Source organism: Spermophilus citellus, assembly GCF_964194105.1.
Source record: "Spermophilus citellus genome assembly, chromosome: 10".
Taxonomy (NCBI): domain Eukaryota; kingdom Metazoa; phylum Chordata; class Mammalia; order Rodentia; family Sciuridae; genus Spermophilus; species Spermophilus citellus.
In genome coordinates, this window is record NC_138197.1 from 91,105,994 (window position 1) to 91,124,952 (window position 18,959).

General features: G+C 37.9%; 1 protein-coding gene across 2 annotated transcripts in view; it reads left to right on the forward strand.

The window, feature by feature from the left end:
• The window catches only part of TMEM19 (transmembrane protein 19), a 48,269-nt gene extending 39,228 nt beyond the window's left edge, over positions 1-9,041 (forward strand). For both annotated transcript variants that reach the window (XM_081311057.1, XM_081311059.1), the window contains one exon: positions 8,828-9,041. Coding sequence is in view for 1 of the 2 variants with exons in the window: in XM_081311059.1 (XP_081167185.1) it covers positions 8,828-8,832 (5 nt within the window). In the remaining variant the exon portion in view is untranslated. The remainder of the gene's footprint in view (positions 1-8,827) is intronic.
• Positions 9,042-18,959: the final 9,918 nt, after the last annotated feature.

The window sequence follows — 18,959 nt, forward strand, 5'->3', positions numbered from 1 at the left end:
TATTTGTGTGTTTGCTTTATTTATTATTTTTCAGTTAGTCTGGCACTTGCTCCCTAGCTGACTCCAAAACTTGGGATCAAGTTTTGGTTTTGCTGATCTTCTATTCTTTCCTCTTTTCAATTTCACTGATTTCTGCTGATTTTTATTATTGATTTTCTATTTCTTACTTTAAATATAATTGTTCTTTTTTCCCCTAGTTTTCTTAGATCATACATTTTTTTGGTAATGTATGAATTCAATGCTGTAAATTTCCCTCTAAGTACTGATTTCTCTAGAACCCCCAAATTTTTGACAGGTTATGTTTTTGTTACACTTAAAATGTTTTAAAGTTCTTTTGCAACTTCTCCTTTGACCCATATGCTATTTAGAAGTATATTTAATCTCCAAGTATTTGAAGATTTTCTAGCTCTATATCTTATTGATTTCTAGCTTAATTCTATTGTGTTTAAAAGCACGCTTTGTATGTTATCTAGTCTTATAAATTTAAGCTGTGTTTTATTCCCCAGATTGTGGTCTTAGGGAATGTTTCATGTGAGCTTGAGAAGAATCTACATTCTGTTGTTGTTTGATGAAGTGTTACATCAATGTCAATTAAGTTCATTGATTGATGGTTCTATTCAGTTCAATCTTCTCCTTATTGATTTCCTGTCTGCTGGATCTGTCAATCTGTCAATGTATGGTAGAGAGAATAAATTCAACTATAATATTGGATATATATTTTTTTCCTTTCAGTCCTATCACTTTTGACCCCACAAGTCTTTCAGCTCATTGATTGTTTTCTTAGCCATGTTTTGTCTACTGATGAGTCCACCAAATGTATTTTTCATTTGTTTTACTTTGCATTTTTTTTCATTTCTAGCATTTTCTTTTGATTCTTTCTTTACCTTTCCATCTTTCTGCTTATATTACCCATCTGTTCTTCCATGTTGTTCACTTTTTCCATTAAAGCTCTTAGCTCATCAATCATTATTATTTTAAATTCTTGGTTTCATAATTCCAAAATCTCTACCATATCTGAACCTAAATATCTCTCTTTTCCCTCCCTCCCCTGTCCTCCCCTCTCCTCTCCTCTCCTCTCTCTCTTTCAGGGCAGGGTCTTGCTTCATTGCCCCAGCTGACCCCAAATTCCTGCGTTCAAATAATCCTTCTGCAGACTCTTGAGTAGCTGGGACTACAGGTATGCATCACTAAGCCCAGCCATATCTAAGTCTGGTTCTGATGCTTATTTTATCTCTTCAGACTGGTTTTTATCTTATAACTTTTTGTTGAAAACCAAAGTCCCTGTTTCAGGTAATAAAAACTGAAGAAGATAAGCTTTTAGTGCTGTTTTAAGTTTATCTGGTTAAGACAAACTGTGTGTTTACTCTGCTTTGCTGTGCTAAAAGAGGTATTTCCTCCAGTGTCTTTTTTTTTTTTTTTTTTTTTTTGTTTTTGTTTTTTGGTTTTTGTTTTCTCCCCTATAGTCTTTGGGTTTTCCTAGAGTAAGAATTTAAGAGTAAATGCTGAGGCTTGCAATTCTTTTAGCTGTGCTCCTCTTAGGCAGGATCTCTGTTGATGTGGTGGTAAGGTATGGGAGGAAGAGAAGTATTCTATAATCCTACAATTAGGTCTCAGTCTTTTTGTGAACCTAAGTTGGATATTTCTCTTTCTACATGCCATAGGCTAGCACTGTGGCTAGAGTTGGGTATTTCCCCTCATTGTTCAGTTAGGCTTTGATAAAGCGCAGTTGGGTAGGCTCTGGTAAAATCATTTTCCTGGAGGGAAAACCTTGTTAAGGAGACCAGAAGGCTCTAGGTCTATTTCCAAATGGTTATATTTCCCTTCTTCATGTAGAGACTTTTCTCTGATCTTCACAGTGAGAACATGGTATGGATTGTGGACATAAAGTTTGGGAAATTATTGTTACTCCCATAACTTTGGGTCCTCTCAAAGTTTTTAATTCTCAAGCCAATCTACACTGAGCCTTCAGTAATTTATCAGTTATAGTTTCAAATGTTCCAGCTGATATTCTATCTGCTAGCTTCTGCTCCTGTGCTTTTCCTCCATGTGAGCTGTGAGCCTCTGTATCATTTGTCTCTATAGTTTTTATGGACAGCAGTTTGTCCTTTGACCTTTGTTCTCTAACAGATATAAGTAGAGCTCTTAATTTTCAGTTCTTTTTCCATGTTATGAGGTTGGAAATGACAACCTCCAAGCTCTTTCCATGTCAGATGGGATACTGGATATCACCAGGGTGGTTTTTAATCCTGATATCACTATTCATGAACTGTGGGCCTCATATTCTCATCTGTGGATAGTAATACCTACTTTGCAAACTTGCAAGTAGATGTAGGTTTTGTGTATGTAAATCTCTTGGTATGACATGATAATTCCATGAGTACAGGTAGCTTTATTATTGATTGATGGCATACTTTATTGAGGAACTGGGCATGCTCCAAACAGTAATCTAATCTGGACTGAGAATTAGCAGTCTTTCCTGATAGTTAATCAAGACCTTTATTCACTTATAGTTTTACTTGAAAACCAAAACTGAGTTCAGTTTTTAATTCTTTCCATATGCATCCATTTTATATTGCTAGCAACACAATGCCACAAACTGGGTAAATTATAAAGAAAAGAGGTTTATTTTGATTCACAGTTCTAGAGGTCCCAGGTTAAGAGAATGCATCTAGGTATAGTTTTGTTGTTCTTTGTTTATTTATTTGTTTGTTTGTTTTTGCAGTGCTGGGCATTGAGCCCAGGGCCTTGTGCATGGTAGAAAAGTACTCTACCACTGAATTGTATCCCCAGGGGCTGCATCTAGGGATGGCCTTCTAGCTTCCAGAGTACCAAGACAGTGCAGAGCATCACATGGAGAGAGGCAGGACATACACGTGTATATGTGGGTCTCTTCAGGTCTTTCCTTCTAAGCTACTAGGATTCATTCATGGAGGCTCTACCCTGATGACCTTATCTACTCCTAATAACCTCCCAAAGCCCCACCCACCCCATACACCATAGTCAGATTTAAGTTTCTACCCTCTTAATATCTTAAATTGGGATTAAATTTCAATATGTGAAGCCTTTGGGGACACAATCAACTATATTTAACATTCACTTTACATTACTGTACAGTAAAAAAAAAAATTCTGAATGATGACTGTATTAAGCCTTCATTCATTTCATATATCTGTGTTATTTCTTAATCTTCTTGTTTTATACCTGTAGTAGCAAATTATTTAGTGTTAGAAAGTTCACTAGACTGAGAAATAGAAGAAATGAGCTTGAGATCTAATTCCATAATTAATTAGGTGAATGATTTTGAGCACTTAAATACTCAGGTGTCAGTTTCTTCATCAATACCACAGTCTGAGCCAGATAATCAACAAACCCTTTTCAAGACAAAATTTAAACCTATTAATAAGTTATCGAAGTGACAAACTAACAACTTTCCACTTATTCATTAAATATTTATTCATGAGCTATTGGATATATTGCACAATATTGGACATAGGCATGAAGATAAGGAAGTAGAACAAAATAAACAAAGCTTATATTCTAGCTAGGAGTTAGGCATTTAGCCAATAATCACACAAGTGAATAAATAACTACACATTGTGATAGCCATTGTGAATGAAACTAAGGTGCTGGTGAATGAATGTAATAGAGGGCCCTACAGGAACCAGATTTTACTAGAAGGTTAAGGGGTATTTTCCTAAGGAAGTAATAGTAGGCAATGGCCAGATGAAGGGTGGTAGCAAAGGTAGTATTCCTGCAAGAAACATCCATTCAAAAAGCCATGACACAGGAAAGGGCTTGGCAAGTTAAAGGAAGACAAAGGTGGCTGTCTTGGATGGAGCTTAGTGAGAAGAGGACAGGAGAGACAGAGTCAGGAGCCAGGGCAGACAGGGACTGGACTCCCAAAGAGCCTTGTCTTGTCTGAATTTCCAGTTCTATTTTATGGCAGCAGCAATCATTGAAAGCTTTTCCAGATTACCTTGACTCTAAGATTTAGCTTCACTCTGATGTCCTCTCTTTAAGGTCTGCAAAGCAAAACAAAAGAAGCTGTCTGAGGAAATTTAATTGCAGTGACTAATGTAAAAATAGATCAACAGGAAAACACTTAATTTTCTTTGGGATGGGGATGAAAGCAATGGTTCTTGATGTTGGCTGCAGAGTAGAATCATTAGGAGAGTTGTGAAAACTCCTATTGCCTTGGTTCCTCCTTTTTGAGTAGTCATCTAACTGGTCTAACATAAGGAAGGAGGATTTCTGAATGCTCCTCAGTGATTCAGATGTGCAACCAAGGTTGAAATCATTAGAAGGGACAGCTAAAAAGCTTGAAGTTTTAATAGTTTTTATTCTACCACAGTTGCATTCATTTTTAGAAGGAGTTTTTAAAAACAGCCAATATGCTTTCCAGGAACTTCTGTTCATGCTTCACAAAAGTAGACTTTTCTAGTTCTCACAACCCCACAAGAATTTTCTTATTATTTTAACCATTGGAAAGATAAGGAAATTGAGACATAGGGTTTGAATAACTTGCCCAAGGCCACATTGCTAGTAAACAGAAGAGCTGACATTTAAACTCAGGAGGTTTGGCTCCAAAGTCCTCTATTTTGTTACAAAACCTCTTGTTTGTTTGTTGAGTCACAAGGGAGGTAATAAATAATCTGGCTGCTTTCAACATTGTCAGCACACAGGTAAAGAACTTCTTGTTATTTCAGGGTCTCCAAAAACCAAGTTTATGTCCTAATAAGGGAAAAAAGAAGGGAGGGAGGGAAAAAACTGTTTATATAGTAAGAGCAGAAAGAAAAGTCATAAAATAATCCTTCCCAAAAGAGAATTACATATCTTTAAAAATAAATGAAATTTAAGCACCATAAAGAAAAATCACTAGAAATATAAAATACATTAATTCCCCAACTAAATATGTTTACAGAAAATTTGGAAAAGATGTGATCACCACAGTGACTTAGAAGGAACTGCCTAAGACAGCCTGGGCTTCTTTCTCTCCTCTGAAAGCAAGATGTCCTTCAAGGCTTTACGCTGTGAGTCATATTGCCCCTGAGGTATATAACATACAGTGGCTTCCCTTCAGGGTCCCTAAGCTCCAGAGCTAGGGAGGTACACAAGTTGAGACTCTATCTGCCTCAGGCAGCTTCCTGAGCCATGGAAAACCAGTTCACAATGGAGCCTAGACTTCTTTTGTCCATTGCTGCCTATCTATAAGTAATTCATCTGCTTTTCATAACTTGTTGCGTTTTAGTGTTTTTCTCTCACCAGACTCAGGCAATTGGTAAAACTACAGCTTAATGCACTGGAAGGAAGTATTTGGACTCCTGTTTTGGGTGGTTAGTATAGTAATGATCTTTGCTATCTTCCACCTAGTAGGAGCCTCCTTTGTGCTTCACAGAATTCTCACAGAAAGCAAGGTCTGACCTCATAGAATACCTCCCAGTATCTGGATTATTGTGGAGAAGTCAGCCTGGAAGCCCAGGAACTGGGTGTGTTTTCTGGCTGCATGGAACAAGACAAAGAGAGTGGAAGAAAGGAATATGTACACAGTTCAGTTGAGGATTCATGTCTTGTTGGGTAGTTATGTGATCAGTCCTTCTCTGGACAGATGGTTACTCAGATGGGCCCTGAGGCACAGGGAACAAAAAAGACGTCCTCAGATGGTTCCTGGGCACCTAAGAAGGAACTAATATGTGCAACGCAGGTCTTCATAGAAAGGGAGACTTACAGTTTTAGAGACAGGTATGGGCAAAAAAACTAGGAAGGGACTTGCTGTATGGTTATTTCAGATAGTTTTTGAGTGAGGATAGAACATTTGGCTGTTCTGAAATTAATGGCACTATTAGGAGTGGGATGAAAGTCTCCAGGTCACCACAGGAGGTCAGTGGCCCTTGGCTTCTGTAGATAATAGGGGAAGCCAGATGTGGTGGTGCATGCCTGTTATCCTAGCAACTTGAGAGGCTGAGGCAGGAGTATGGCAAGTTCAAGACCAGCCTCAGTAACTTAGTGAGTCCCTGTCTCAAAATAAAAAATGAAAAGGGTTGGGGATGTGGCTCAGTAATTAAGTCCCCTGGGTTCAATTCCCAGTAAAAGGAAGGAAGGAAAGAAGGAAGGAAGGGAGGGAGGGAGGGAGGAAGGGAGGGAAGGAAGGAAGAAAATTTAATTAAACCTATGATATTAGGAATTTCAGGGAAAACGTGGTAACTCATGACACTTACGTTCCTGTGAGGTTTATCTGTCTGTGGGTAAGGCCCTTTGAACTATATCAGGTGTTGCAGATGACTGGTTGCCATCACTGAGCACATTGTAGGCATTGACATTTTAGCTACCTGGGACACAGAACATCACCACCTTCTAAAGGGATAGCCTTCTCACAGCTAAGAACTCAAGCCACAGCAGTGGTGTAAATACACTCCTGAGCACTTAAGCCACTTAAACTCCAATTTGTTTTTCAACAAAAGCAATGCTACATGCTAAATGGAGAATTAGAAATTATTCAGTTAATTCAAAACATTAGAGACAAAAATGTTACAATCTACCCTCTCACAAAATAAAAGGCCAGTTTGGCTGGTCAGAAAGAACTCTGAAGGGGTTGTAAGAGTAGCTCAGAGGCAGAGCATATGCTTAGCATGTGGGAGGCCCTAGGTTCAGTCCCCAGCACACACACACAAAACAAAACCCTTCAAGGTTTTGAGGTTTAGAAACTGAAATGGACTGTTAAAATCTGAATACCAAGGCCACTTGGACCAGAACTGCACCCTGTCTCACCATCCCCCCCAAAATTAGTTTCTTAGTTATAGTCAAGCAAGAGTTTTTGACCTTGGCAGCAAGCACATAGGAATAAAAAGGAGACCCAGTGCTAATACTAGAGACAGCATGTACCCTTCCCAGGCATTTCTTTGGCCCGCTTAGTCAATGTGACCAGCAGAGCTCCAATTTTGAATGGGACCTTCTGCAATAGCAGGCACTGGAAATTTTCAACAAGCCACATCCAGGCACCATTGCCTTTAAAACCTTGAGAGCCTGCCAGCCTGATGAAATTACCCATGGCCCCAACTTTGTGTATGTTGACGGGGATCTGTGGCAACAGAATACTGTCAGTAGTGTTACTGAACACGTAGATCTTAGAAACCTAAGATGCTTGAGGTAGCCATCAAATATACTTCTTTTGAATGGCAACTCCTTGCTTATTATTGAAACCGAGCACCTTATGACCAGGCTGCCAAATGTAACACTGTAACCTGAACTGCCCCTTCTCATTTGGATGTTCACAAACCCCACCAATAAAATGGTACAGGCTCAACAGAGCTCAGTTATCAAGTGGAAATGATACATTCAAGATTGAGCTCAGAAATGAAATAAATTATCATGTATGATTTTGTCAGAATGAACCCAACTATTATATATAACTATAATTATTAATCAAAGCACAGGAAAAAAAAAAAAAAGAGTGTCAGTGGGCAGTTTTTTCCAGGGACCTGTAGGCTCCATGAACAACTGGTTTGCTTCCAGGAAGGAACCAAGCAACCCTCCAGGGATGATTTGGCTCCTCCTGTGGCCACTTGTGTCGCAGGCCTGCTGCAACAAACTAACCCAGGGGGTGACGAACAACTTGTGGTATTGGCGGCAGTTTCAAAAATAAAGTTTGTTCCTGCTTGAGTGGCTCGTGATTTTGTGCCCAGCCAGACTGCAGCACACTTGGAACCAAAGACTCAGAAATGCCTACTGACAGTGTGATATGGCTTTACTTATGACTGTAAAACAACAAACAGATGGGGAACCTCTGGGCTGCAGATGCCAACTGGCCAATGTCTGACCATCTTTTGACTGAGACTAAACATGGATATTCTGTCCAATGGGCCAAGCTAGGTGCAGTGAAGATGGCTATACACTCCATCTCTTCCACTATATCTTGATACATTTTCACTGACATGTGGACAATTAACACCAGTCTAAGCCATCTGGTCAGAAGAATGGTAACTGAGTAAACTGGACTGTTAAAGGACCCCCTGTATGATGACAGGGGCTATAGTAATAGCTTGTTACCTGGAAAGGACAAATATATGTCACTCATGTGGATGCTAGGACTGCCCTTGAGAAGAGCATAGGTATATTTCAGATACTGTGTAGGACTTCAGTCTGACCAAAGGACATCCTTCATTGTCCCACTAATGCAGCAATGAGCACACTGTTGGGGATTATGATGGATTTTGCAGGCACCCTATCATCCTCAGACATTTCCATTGCACAATGGAAAAACTGACTCACAAAACAACTGAAGAAATGATATCTTGATGTCTTGGTAGAAAGATGGTATCACTGGTATGGACACTAGACACTGTACTCCAACACAAGGGGACAGCACCACAGTACATGCTGGGAAACACTGAGATTGCAGGGAGAGGATGGAGGTGGACCAGGCAGCCGCGTAATTAGGCGGCACCTGTGAAATCCCACTTCCAATGTTCCTAATATTTTCTCTTTAGAGTGAGAGTTGGACTGGTTCATGGTGCTCTGTCATACTAACTCTAATCTGGTGACAGATACCTGCTTCCCAGGTATCATCCTTCTGTGGGATTCCTTAAGGATGGGTGCTGTTATACATGTGAGGTTTCTATAGATTGTGACCTGTCTTTCTGGATTGGATGACTGAAGCCAGAGGTCTGGATCAAGCAGCAAGGATAACATGCCTGAAGAGGTAGCAGCCTTAAGACAGAAACAGATTGGGTAGCTACATCAACTCATTCCAATCCTTATCTGACAGACAGAGAACATCTGAGACCCATAAGTGCTATGGGGGCACTAATCTGTCAATGTGTTCTTTTTTCAGAATGATAGCCGCAGAGGCCTGGAAGCAAAACACCTTTGTTAGACTTTCTCAAGCTGTGGCCACCTTGGAAAATTTGACATTGTGTTGAATTTGTTATTCAAGACCTCATACTGTCACCAACCAGAGTAACCTCCTTGTCCTGCTAGTGATCAACTATGTCAGCATACTGAACACAATGGATCCAAAGATGCTTTTATCCCTCTATGCCGTCTTTAAGTAATAAACCTACTTACTATAACTTGTTGCATATTAGTGTGTTCTGTCTCACCAGACTAGTAGTTGGTAATACTGCAGCTAGGATGCAGTGACTAGATGTATTTAGATTCCTATCCTGGTGGTTGGAATAGTGATGGTCTTTGCTATCCTCTGTACAGTGGGAAGCCTCCCTTGGGATTGGCTGTATGTGAACATGCTTCAGAGTAGATTAAAGACAGTAAAGGAAATTCTGGTGATAGATCTAGAAGAAAAAGAGGGGCGGGGCTGGAGAGAAAGTGTCTTTTTTTTTTTTTTTTAGTACCAGAGATTGAACCCAGGGGTGTTTATCCACTGAGCTACATTCCCAGCCCTTTTTTATTTTGTATTTTTGAGACAGGTCTCACTATAATGCTTAGGACCTCACTCAGTTGCTGAGTCTTGCTTTGAATTTGTGATCATCCTGCCTCAACCTCCCAAGTCACTGGGATTACAGGAATGTACCACCATACCTGGCAAAAGTGTTCATCCTTTTAGAGAATACATAATACTCGCACTTCACTCGCGAGAGCGCCAAAGTGCGAGGGTGCGAGATGACAGGGACAGATACTTAGACTTTATCTAAGATATAGTCTAAGGCCTTTATCTTGGTCTAAATCTATATCTGTCTTAAATATAGTCTAAGGCCACAACTCCAGTGATCATCTTCCTCCAGCTATGCTCCAACTTCCTGCACTTACTTCCTGGGAGTCCATTCAAGTTATTAATCCATCAAATGGATTAATCCACTGATAGATAATGTTCCAACTCTCATAATCCAATCTTTTTTCTTCTGAATATTACTGCATTGCCTAACATATAACTTTGCAGGAGACTTACCTAGACCCAAACCATAACAATATATTATTAGGAACTGAAGGAAAGGTGATCCTTGTCATAAAGTGGCAAAGAACTTGGCCAAGGGGCTGGGGGTGTGGCTCAATGGTACAATGCTTGCCTAGCATGCACAAGGCCCTGTATTTAATCTTCAGCAATGCAAAGAGGACTTGTCTGAGCTGTGTTCAAGTGTTTTGTGGAAGATACAAGTTGCCAATGAGTAAATTGGGGTATTTAGCTGGAGATATTTCTAAGCAAATTCTTGAAGGAATGGCTTGGTTTCCTCATATAGTAAGTGTAGGAAAAGAAAGAATTGGGGAAGGAATTTTTAAGCAAAAAGAGTGGGGGAAACTTAGAGTTGAAAAAAAAATTAGCATGTCTGTATTGAAAAAAAATGAGAAACTGTGTTTTAAAGAGAACATCAATGGTGTGGCTATATCATCACTCAATAATGAGTTAATAGGAGGATATAAACAGGAAACACTGGGGCTGGGGCTGGGGACATAGCTCAGTTGGTAGAGTGTTTGCCTTGCATGCATAAGGCCCTGAATTCAATCCCTAGCACCACCAAAAAAAAAAAAAAAGCAGAAACACTACCAGTTCATTGTCAACTGAAGGGGATGAAGAGGTGATAAAATGAAAGAAGTCTGCTGGCATATAAATGCAGAATGGAGCCCTTCATAGAGGCTTGTGAGAGAGGTCCTAACAGAAAGCAATAGGCACCTAGGTGCAGTAATGCATGCCTGTAATCCTGGCTATTAGGGAGGCTGAGGCAGGAGGCTTGCAAGTTTGAGACCAGCCTCTGCAATTTAGTGAGACCCTATCTCAAAATAAAAAAATGAAAAGGTGGGGCTGGGGCTGTAGTTCAGTGGTAGAGCGCTTGCCTCTAACTTGTGAGGGACTAGGTTTGATTCTCAGCACCCCATAAAAATAAATAAATAAAGATATTGTATCCATCTACAACTAAAAAAATATTTTTTAAAAAATGAAAAGGGCTGGGGAGTAGCTCAGTGGTAGAGTGGTTCAATCCCCAGGAATTAGACTTGAGAAGTAGGAAGAAACATAGCATAAAAAAATGGCAGCTCTGAGGGCTGGGGTTGTGGCTCAGTGGTAGAGCATTCGCCTAGCATGTTTGAGGACCTGGGTTCGATACTCAGCACCACATAAAAATAAATAAAGTTAAGGTATGTGTCCAACAGCAACTAAAAAAGTAAATATTAAAAAAAACGGCAATTCTTCCAAAAGTAATATATTATCACTCCAATTATGTTTACTTTAGAATTGGTTATAAGAACCCTAACATTTGTATGGAAGGTTAAATGCTATAGAATAGCCAAGAAAATGTTGAAAAATAAGAGTGAAGATGTGGAATTTGTGCTATTAGAACTGGAATACAAATAGTCCATCATATTATATGATACTATAATAGAGAAAGATAAAAAGGGCAATGATCTAATATAGAGGAAACCCTTTTCTCTATATATAGGAATTCAAAATATGAAAAAGGATGATAGTTTAACTGAGGAGAGGAAAAAGAGTTACTTTTAAAATGGTGTGATAGGGCCTGGGGATGTGGCTCAAGCAGTAGCACGCTCGCCTGGCATGTGTGCGGTCTGGGTTCGATCCTCATGGCATGCGTGTGGCCCGGGTTCGATCCTCAGCACCACATACAAAGAAAGATGTTGTGTCTGCCAAAAGCTGAAAAATAAATATTAAAAAATTCTCTCTCTCATTAAAAAAAATTTTAAATGGTGTGACAAAAATGGTTACCAATCCGAAAAAAATAAATTTTAACCAATTGTTTACAATATTCATGATAGAATAAATATTGAAAATTTTTTATTTTTATTCTAATTTGTTATATATGACAGTGGAATGCACTACAGTTCATATTACAAATATAGAGCACAATTTTTCACATCTCTGGTTGTGTACAAAATAGATTCACACCATTCGAGTCTTCATACATGTACTTAGGGTAATGATATCCATCTCATTCCACCATCTTTTTTACCCCCATGTCGTCTCCCTTCCCCTCCTATCCCTTTGCCGTATCTAGAGTTTGTCTGATCCTCTCATGCTCCCCCCTCCAAACCCCACTATGAATCAGCATCCTTATATATGAGAAAACATTCCACATTTGTTTTTTTGGGGATTGGCTAACTTCACTTAGCATAATATTCTCCAACTCCATCCATTTACCTGCAAATGCCATGATTTTATTCTCTCTTATTGCTGAGTAATATCCCACATTTTCTTTATCCATTCATCTATTGAAGGACATGAAGGTAGGTTCCACAGTTTAGCTATTGTGAATTTTGCTGCTATAAATGTTGATGTGGCTGTGTCCCTGTAGTATGCTGTTTTTAAGTCCTTTGGGTATAGACCTAGGAGTGGGATAGCTGGGTCAAATGGTGGTTCCATTCCCAGCTTTGGAATATTTTTGTTTTCTAAATTTTGCAAGAAAATAAAAGATCATATGTACAATGTAGAGATGGGAAAGACTTAACTACAAATGGAAACTGAAACATAAGAGAAATGGTAAACATTTAATTTTTAAATAACAAAAACAAAACCTTTTTGTATAGTGAAATTTCAGAGTCAGCTTGTCAATTTACAAAAAGTCTGTTGTAATTTTGATTGAGATTGCACTTAATCATTGTAGAAATTTGCAAAGCATTGACAGCTTAATGATATTCAGTTTTTTGACCCATAGACATTGTGTATTTCACTGTTTACAGGTTTTTTGACCTCTTAGAAATACTTTGTAGTTTTCAACAAACAGTTCTTGATCATATTTTGTTAAGTGTTCTACATATTTTATTTCATTATTGATACTGTAATAAATTACATTGTTTTCTAATTTCAATTTCCAAATTTCGTTAGTATAAAGAAATATAATTCATTTTTGCCCTTAAAATTTTTGTTTGTGACTTGCTAAATTCACTTCGTAGTTCTAATCACTTAGTAGTTCTAGTAGTTTCTAGTAGCTAGAAGATTTCTTAGAATTTTCTATCGTGTCTAGCTCTATTTCTTCCTTTCTAATCTTCTTGCCTTTTATTTCTTCTTATTGTTTCACTATAATGTCCAGTACCTCCAGTACAATGTTGAGTAGAAGTGATGAGAGCAAACATCTTTGCTTTCTGATTTTTTTTTAAGTTGTACATGGATATAGTATCTTTATTTTATTTACTTATTGTATGTGGTGCTGAGGCTCAAACCCAGTGCCTCACGCATGCGAGGCAAGTGCTCAACCACTGAGCCACAGCCCCAGCCCTGTTTCTGATCTTAGAAGGAAAATGTTCACTCTTCACCATTCACCATTACCATATTAGCTGTTCATTGATTTTTTTTCCCCCCACTTACCAAGGATTTAAACCAGGCCTCACTCACATTAGGCAAGTACTCTACCACTGCCCCAGCCCACCTACCTTTTTTTTGAGACAGGGCCACCCTAAGTTACCATGGCTGGCCTCAAATTTGTGATCCTTCTGCCCCAGCCTCCCAAGTCACTGGGATTATAGACATGCACCACTCATAGATATTCTTTAACAGACTGAAGAAGTTCTCATCTGTTTATAGTTTGCTGAGAGTTTTAATCATGAATGTGTGTTCAACTTTGCTTCTTTTCTGAATCTTTTGAGTTGATAAAATTGTTTTTCTCCTTTGTTGGTATAGTGAATTTCATTCTCTGATTTTAAATTTTTGTTGTTGTTGTTGTAGATGGACACAATATCTTTATTTACGTATTTTTACGTGGTGCTGAGGATTGAACCCAGTGCCTCATACATTCGAGGTAGTCACTCTACCACTGAGCTGCAGCCCCAGCCCTCATTCTCTGGTTTTTTAAATTTTAAATTCACTTTGCATTACTAGGATGAACTGTACTTAATCTATTTATTTGATTTTATTTGCCAATTTAAAAATTATTTTTGTGTCTAGAGTTATGAGGGATATTGATCTGTAGGTTTTTTTGTTTTGTTTTGTTCTCTTGTAGTATCTACCTAGTTTTGGTGTTAGAGTAATACTAGCATCAAAAAATTAGTTGCTGGGCTGGGGAAATAGCTCAGTTGGTAGACTGCCACCTCATATATATACATATATACATATACATGTATGTAAATAAATTTCTCTATATATAATTTATTTATATACATATATACATATATATATCTCACAATGGAGTTATATATGTATATATGTGTATATACATATATAAATAAATTTCTCTATATATAATTTCTATATATATAACTTATGAAAAAATATATATTAAAAAATTTGAGATCTATAAATAATATATAAAGAAATAATATATATAAATTGTGATCCTTCTGCCCCAGCCTCCCAAGTCACTAGAATTATAGACATGCACCACTCATAGATGTTCTTTAACAGACTGAAGAAGCTCCCATCTGTTCATATTTTGCTGAGAGTTTTAATTTCTATATATATTTTTTATTTAATTATTTTTATATATTTTTATAATTTTATTGTATTTATTTATATTTTTATGTGGTGCTGAGGATTGAACCAAGTGCCTCTTTCCTGCTAGGCAAGTGCTCTACCACTGAGCTACAACCCCAGCCCTCACAATTTCTTAATCCATTCCATCTATTGATTTTCTGCTTTTTTTTTTAACAATGTGAATCTATTGTCCTCATACAGTTTTCTATATGCTGTTTCTGCTTTGGGTTTGACTTTCTTGGCTCTCTGAATTGATCATTTTGATCAAATTTAGAAAATATTTTACCATTTAAAAAACATTTTAGCTTTCTATCTCTTTCTGGGACCCTGCCTAAACATATATTAAACTACTTGGCATTGTCCTATGGCTTAATTCATTTATATTTGGTCTTTTCTTTCTCTCTCTCTTCCTTATGCTCCATTTTGGATTGTTTTTACTGTTGAGTCTTCAAGCTTACTGATTGTTTCTTCTTCAATGTCTAATGGATTATTCATTCCATCCAGTGTACTTTTATTTAATATTTTTCTCTTAAAAACAGATTATCTTCTTTATATAATTTTTTTTCTCCTTATGTTTATATTTTCCTTTATTCCGTGAGCATATATTTAAAATTTATAGTAATTGTTAATATTTTTGCCAATTCCATTCTCTCTGTAATTTCTGGCTTATTGGCTAATTTTTCTCTTAATTATGAATCATATTTTCAGCTTCATTACATGCCTAATAATTTTCTATTAAATGCTGGTGGAATGTTAAAATTTTGTCGTATCTTTTATAGAGTTGGCTGGGCACGGTGATGCACACCTGTAATCTGAATGGCTCAGGAGACTGAGGTAGGAGAATCCTGAGTTCAAAGCCAGTCAGTCTTAGCAAAGGTTGAGGCGCTAAACAATTCAGTGAGACCCTGTCTCTAAATAAAATACAAAATACGGCTGGGGATGTGGCTCAGTGGTTGAGTGCTCCTGAGTTCAATCCCCGGTAACCCCCCCAAAATAAATAAATAAAAATAAAGAGTATTGGGTTTTGTTATGCTGATCAGTTAAATATTCTTGAAGATTAGCTTGATCTATTTGAGGCTTGTTATGGCAGGCTCTGAAGTGACTTTACTCTGGTGTATTTACCTGTGACTCTTGTAAGAGATGTACCCAATACCCTGCATATGGTGAAATCTCGCCCCTTTTAACTGGTGGGGACACGATCTATTCCCTGTATGAATATCAGTAAATGTTCTGCCTACTCCTCTCCAGTGTCTGTTTCCAAGGTTCCTCTCATTTATGTGCAAATCAACATTAAGTCAAATTTTAAGGGATGCCTCTAGAGTTAGTTCTACAGAAGTCCCCCTCTGTGCAATGTCCTATTCACTAGTTCTCTGTCATAATTTCTAGCAGCCTCAGTCTCTCTGAGTTCTGATTTTTGACTCCATAACTTTTTTTTTTTTTTTTGAGATGGGATCTTGCCCAGACTGGTCTCAAATTCCTGGGCTCAAGATATCCTCCTGCCTCAGCCTCCTGACTAGCTGGGACTACAGGTACATGCCATTTCCACCTGGTCATAACTTTTTTGTAATATTCTTTTAAAAGTGTTTTGCAGTATTCCTTTAAAGACTGATGAACTTTTTTTTCCCTGGCAGATAAAACTACTTTTATATAAACTTCGTTTTTTCAAGGTTTGATTTTAAATTTTTTATATATATATTTTTTAGTTGTCAACGGACCTTTTATTTTATTTATATGCGGTGCTAGGGACGGAACTCAGGGACTCACACATGCCAAGCAAGCCTTCTACCACTGAGCCACTACTCCAGCCCCGCAAGGTTTGATTTTATGATGAGTATAGATAGTATAGTTAGCTTCTACTGGAGTTTGGTTCCTCTATTAAAATGACACTCTACACCAGGTGTGTTGGTGCACACCAGTGACTAGGAACTGAGTCAGGAGGAGTGCAAGTTCGAGGCCAACTGGGGCAATTTAGCTCTCTAGGATCTCCACTGAGACTCACTCTGATGGGATCTTCTTATGATCCCCAAGCATTTCTGAGCTGTAGACATTTTCTACATTACAGCTTCCCTGTCAAATGTTCCTTCCTTAGAGTTGTTTTTTGCTGAGCCTGGAGCCCTGTGGAGTTTCACCTTTCACACATACTCATTGGAATTTTATCTCAAACATCAAGAAAGGGGACCATTTGCAAATGTATAGAGTTATTTATGCAGCTCCTTTATCTTCTAATTGCTTTTCCACAAGTTTTAGCTGCCTTAGAATCCCGGAACCTCGCCTCCACCTTTTTATCTTAATCTCATCTTCTCATCCAGCACTGTGGTGAGATACTGTCCCTAGACAGAAAGCCACAGTGCTCATGGTGTTCACCTAGGTTGCTGCCTTCACTAAGAAAACACAGTTCTGAGATGCCTGTTGTCCAGTTGCTTCACTTGTTTCCCTAGTTTTCTAGTTGTTTACAGATCAGGGGAGGGGAAATCCCAGAGAGTAGTTATTTATTCATGATTGAAAACAGAAATCTGACTTTGATTTCATAATCAAACTGACTCTTTGTAGCAGTCCCTGATGTTTTTGAACTTAAAGTTAGTGTCTGAAAATGGGTAATGAAAGTTGCTTTAATAAACTCCACGAGCATGGAGGCAGTAAAGATGTTACTAATGCTGTCAAGTCCATAGTTTACTGAAAGTTGTTTGTCTAATGAAAGCCACACTGGGGATGTTTTTATAAGGTCATAAAGAAGACAAATTTGTTAATTTGGTTTTTAAAACTCCTACAGAGTACTTGTTAATTTCCTTTTTACTGCTCCTACAGAGTATCCTAAGGGGTTCCATTGGAGAATAGAATAGTTGAATTTTAGCCAAGCTTAACCTCCTTATTCCATCATAATAAATAATGTGGCTCATAAAATCTGTTCCTTGAGTGGTTTTCTTGTTTTCCTCTACAGAAGTGACAACAAATAATATGCCCATTCTCAGTAAATGGCTTTCAATTATTCATAGATTTGGCAAAATATTTTTTAATACCTGCAATGTGTGATGCACTGTGACAGGCACTAAATATGCAAAGATAAAAGAAAGTGTCTAATGTCAGGAAGCTGATGACATGGTGAACAGACATGCTCCTTGTCTTAGTCCATTTGTACTGCTGTGACAGATTACTGTGATTTTAATTTTTGCCCATTGAGATCTATCTGTGTTAAACTTCTTACCTAAAGAACTGTGAGATAATAAATTTGTGTTTTCAGCCACTAAGCTGTCCTCCCACCTAGAAGATCCAGGGGAGAGTCCTTTTCTTTTTTCTTTTCCATCTTCCAGAGGTTACCCAGATTCCTTGGCTCATGGTTACCTTCCTACATCTTCAAAGGTGGCAACCATGGATCACATCACTCTGACCTTACTTTTGTCATTTGACTTCTTTGACTCTCACTTCCATTTTATTTTATTTTATTTTTAACAGAGAAGATTTATTTATTTATTTATTAGAGAGAGAGAGAGAGAGAGAGAGAGAATCTTTAATATTTATTTTTTAGTTTTCGGCAGACACAACATCTTTGTTTGTATGTGGTGCTGAGGATCGAACCCAGGCTGCACACATGCCAGGCGAGCGCGCTACTGCTCGAGCCACATCTCCAGCCCTCTCACTTCCATTTTAAAGGATCCTTGTGATTACATTAGGCCCACCTAGATAATCTAGGATAATATCAGCTTTGCATAGCTGTGACCAAAATACCTGACATAACAACTCAAAGGGCTACTAGGAGGAAATTACATCCTTAAAATCAACATTTTTGGCATCTTTATTTGTCCTATTTTTTAAACCTCAGATTATGTAGTTTTAGAAGAAAATGGTAAGGCCTGAGAATTTGAACATTTGATTTAAATTCCTTCTTTGCTAAGAAATATGTTAAGTTTCTTGAAACACTTTAGGTTAACATCTGTCACATTACAGATAAATGACTTGTGAACTGTACTTTCTTGCTTCCACCCCATGTCTTTTGAGATACCCTGTTTTTCTTTTTTATAATGAAGAAGGAAATATTTGTATAATTTCCTTCTTTTTAATGTTGAAGAACATCCTAATGACGCAGGCTTGAATGGATGCTGGGCCACCTGATAAATTTTGTTGAGCTGCTGGTGCCCCCTTGTGATTAGTGCTTATGGTTACAGCTCAGTTTTGTTTGCCTATGAGAAGCATTTTGACTGTTGCTTCAGGTGGAGGAATAATGACTTTGGAAAACTACAAAGAACCACAGGGACATGAGACTAGAATGCATCAGAAGCTATAGTTACCTGGGCCACACCACAGAAGGTAGATATCTGAGCAGGGACTAGATTCTGATAGGCATAAGAAGTGGGTATGGATCCTGAGTTGGCATAAAACATCACCACTACACCTAACTGTAATTGTTTCTCTGTGTTTTTCACACAGGAATATGAGGTTCATAAAGGCAGTCAATGAAGGTTGTTGAGTGACTAAGCAAATAAAGGAATGAAAAGGATTAATTTATAGAAGCTTCACATGAGTTGACAGCTATTATTCTTTTCTTAATATTTATTTATTTTTTAGTTGTAGATGGACACAATACCTTTATTTTATTTATTTA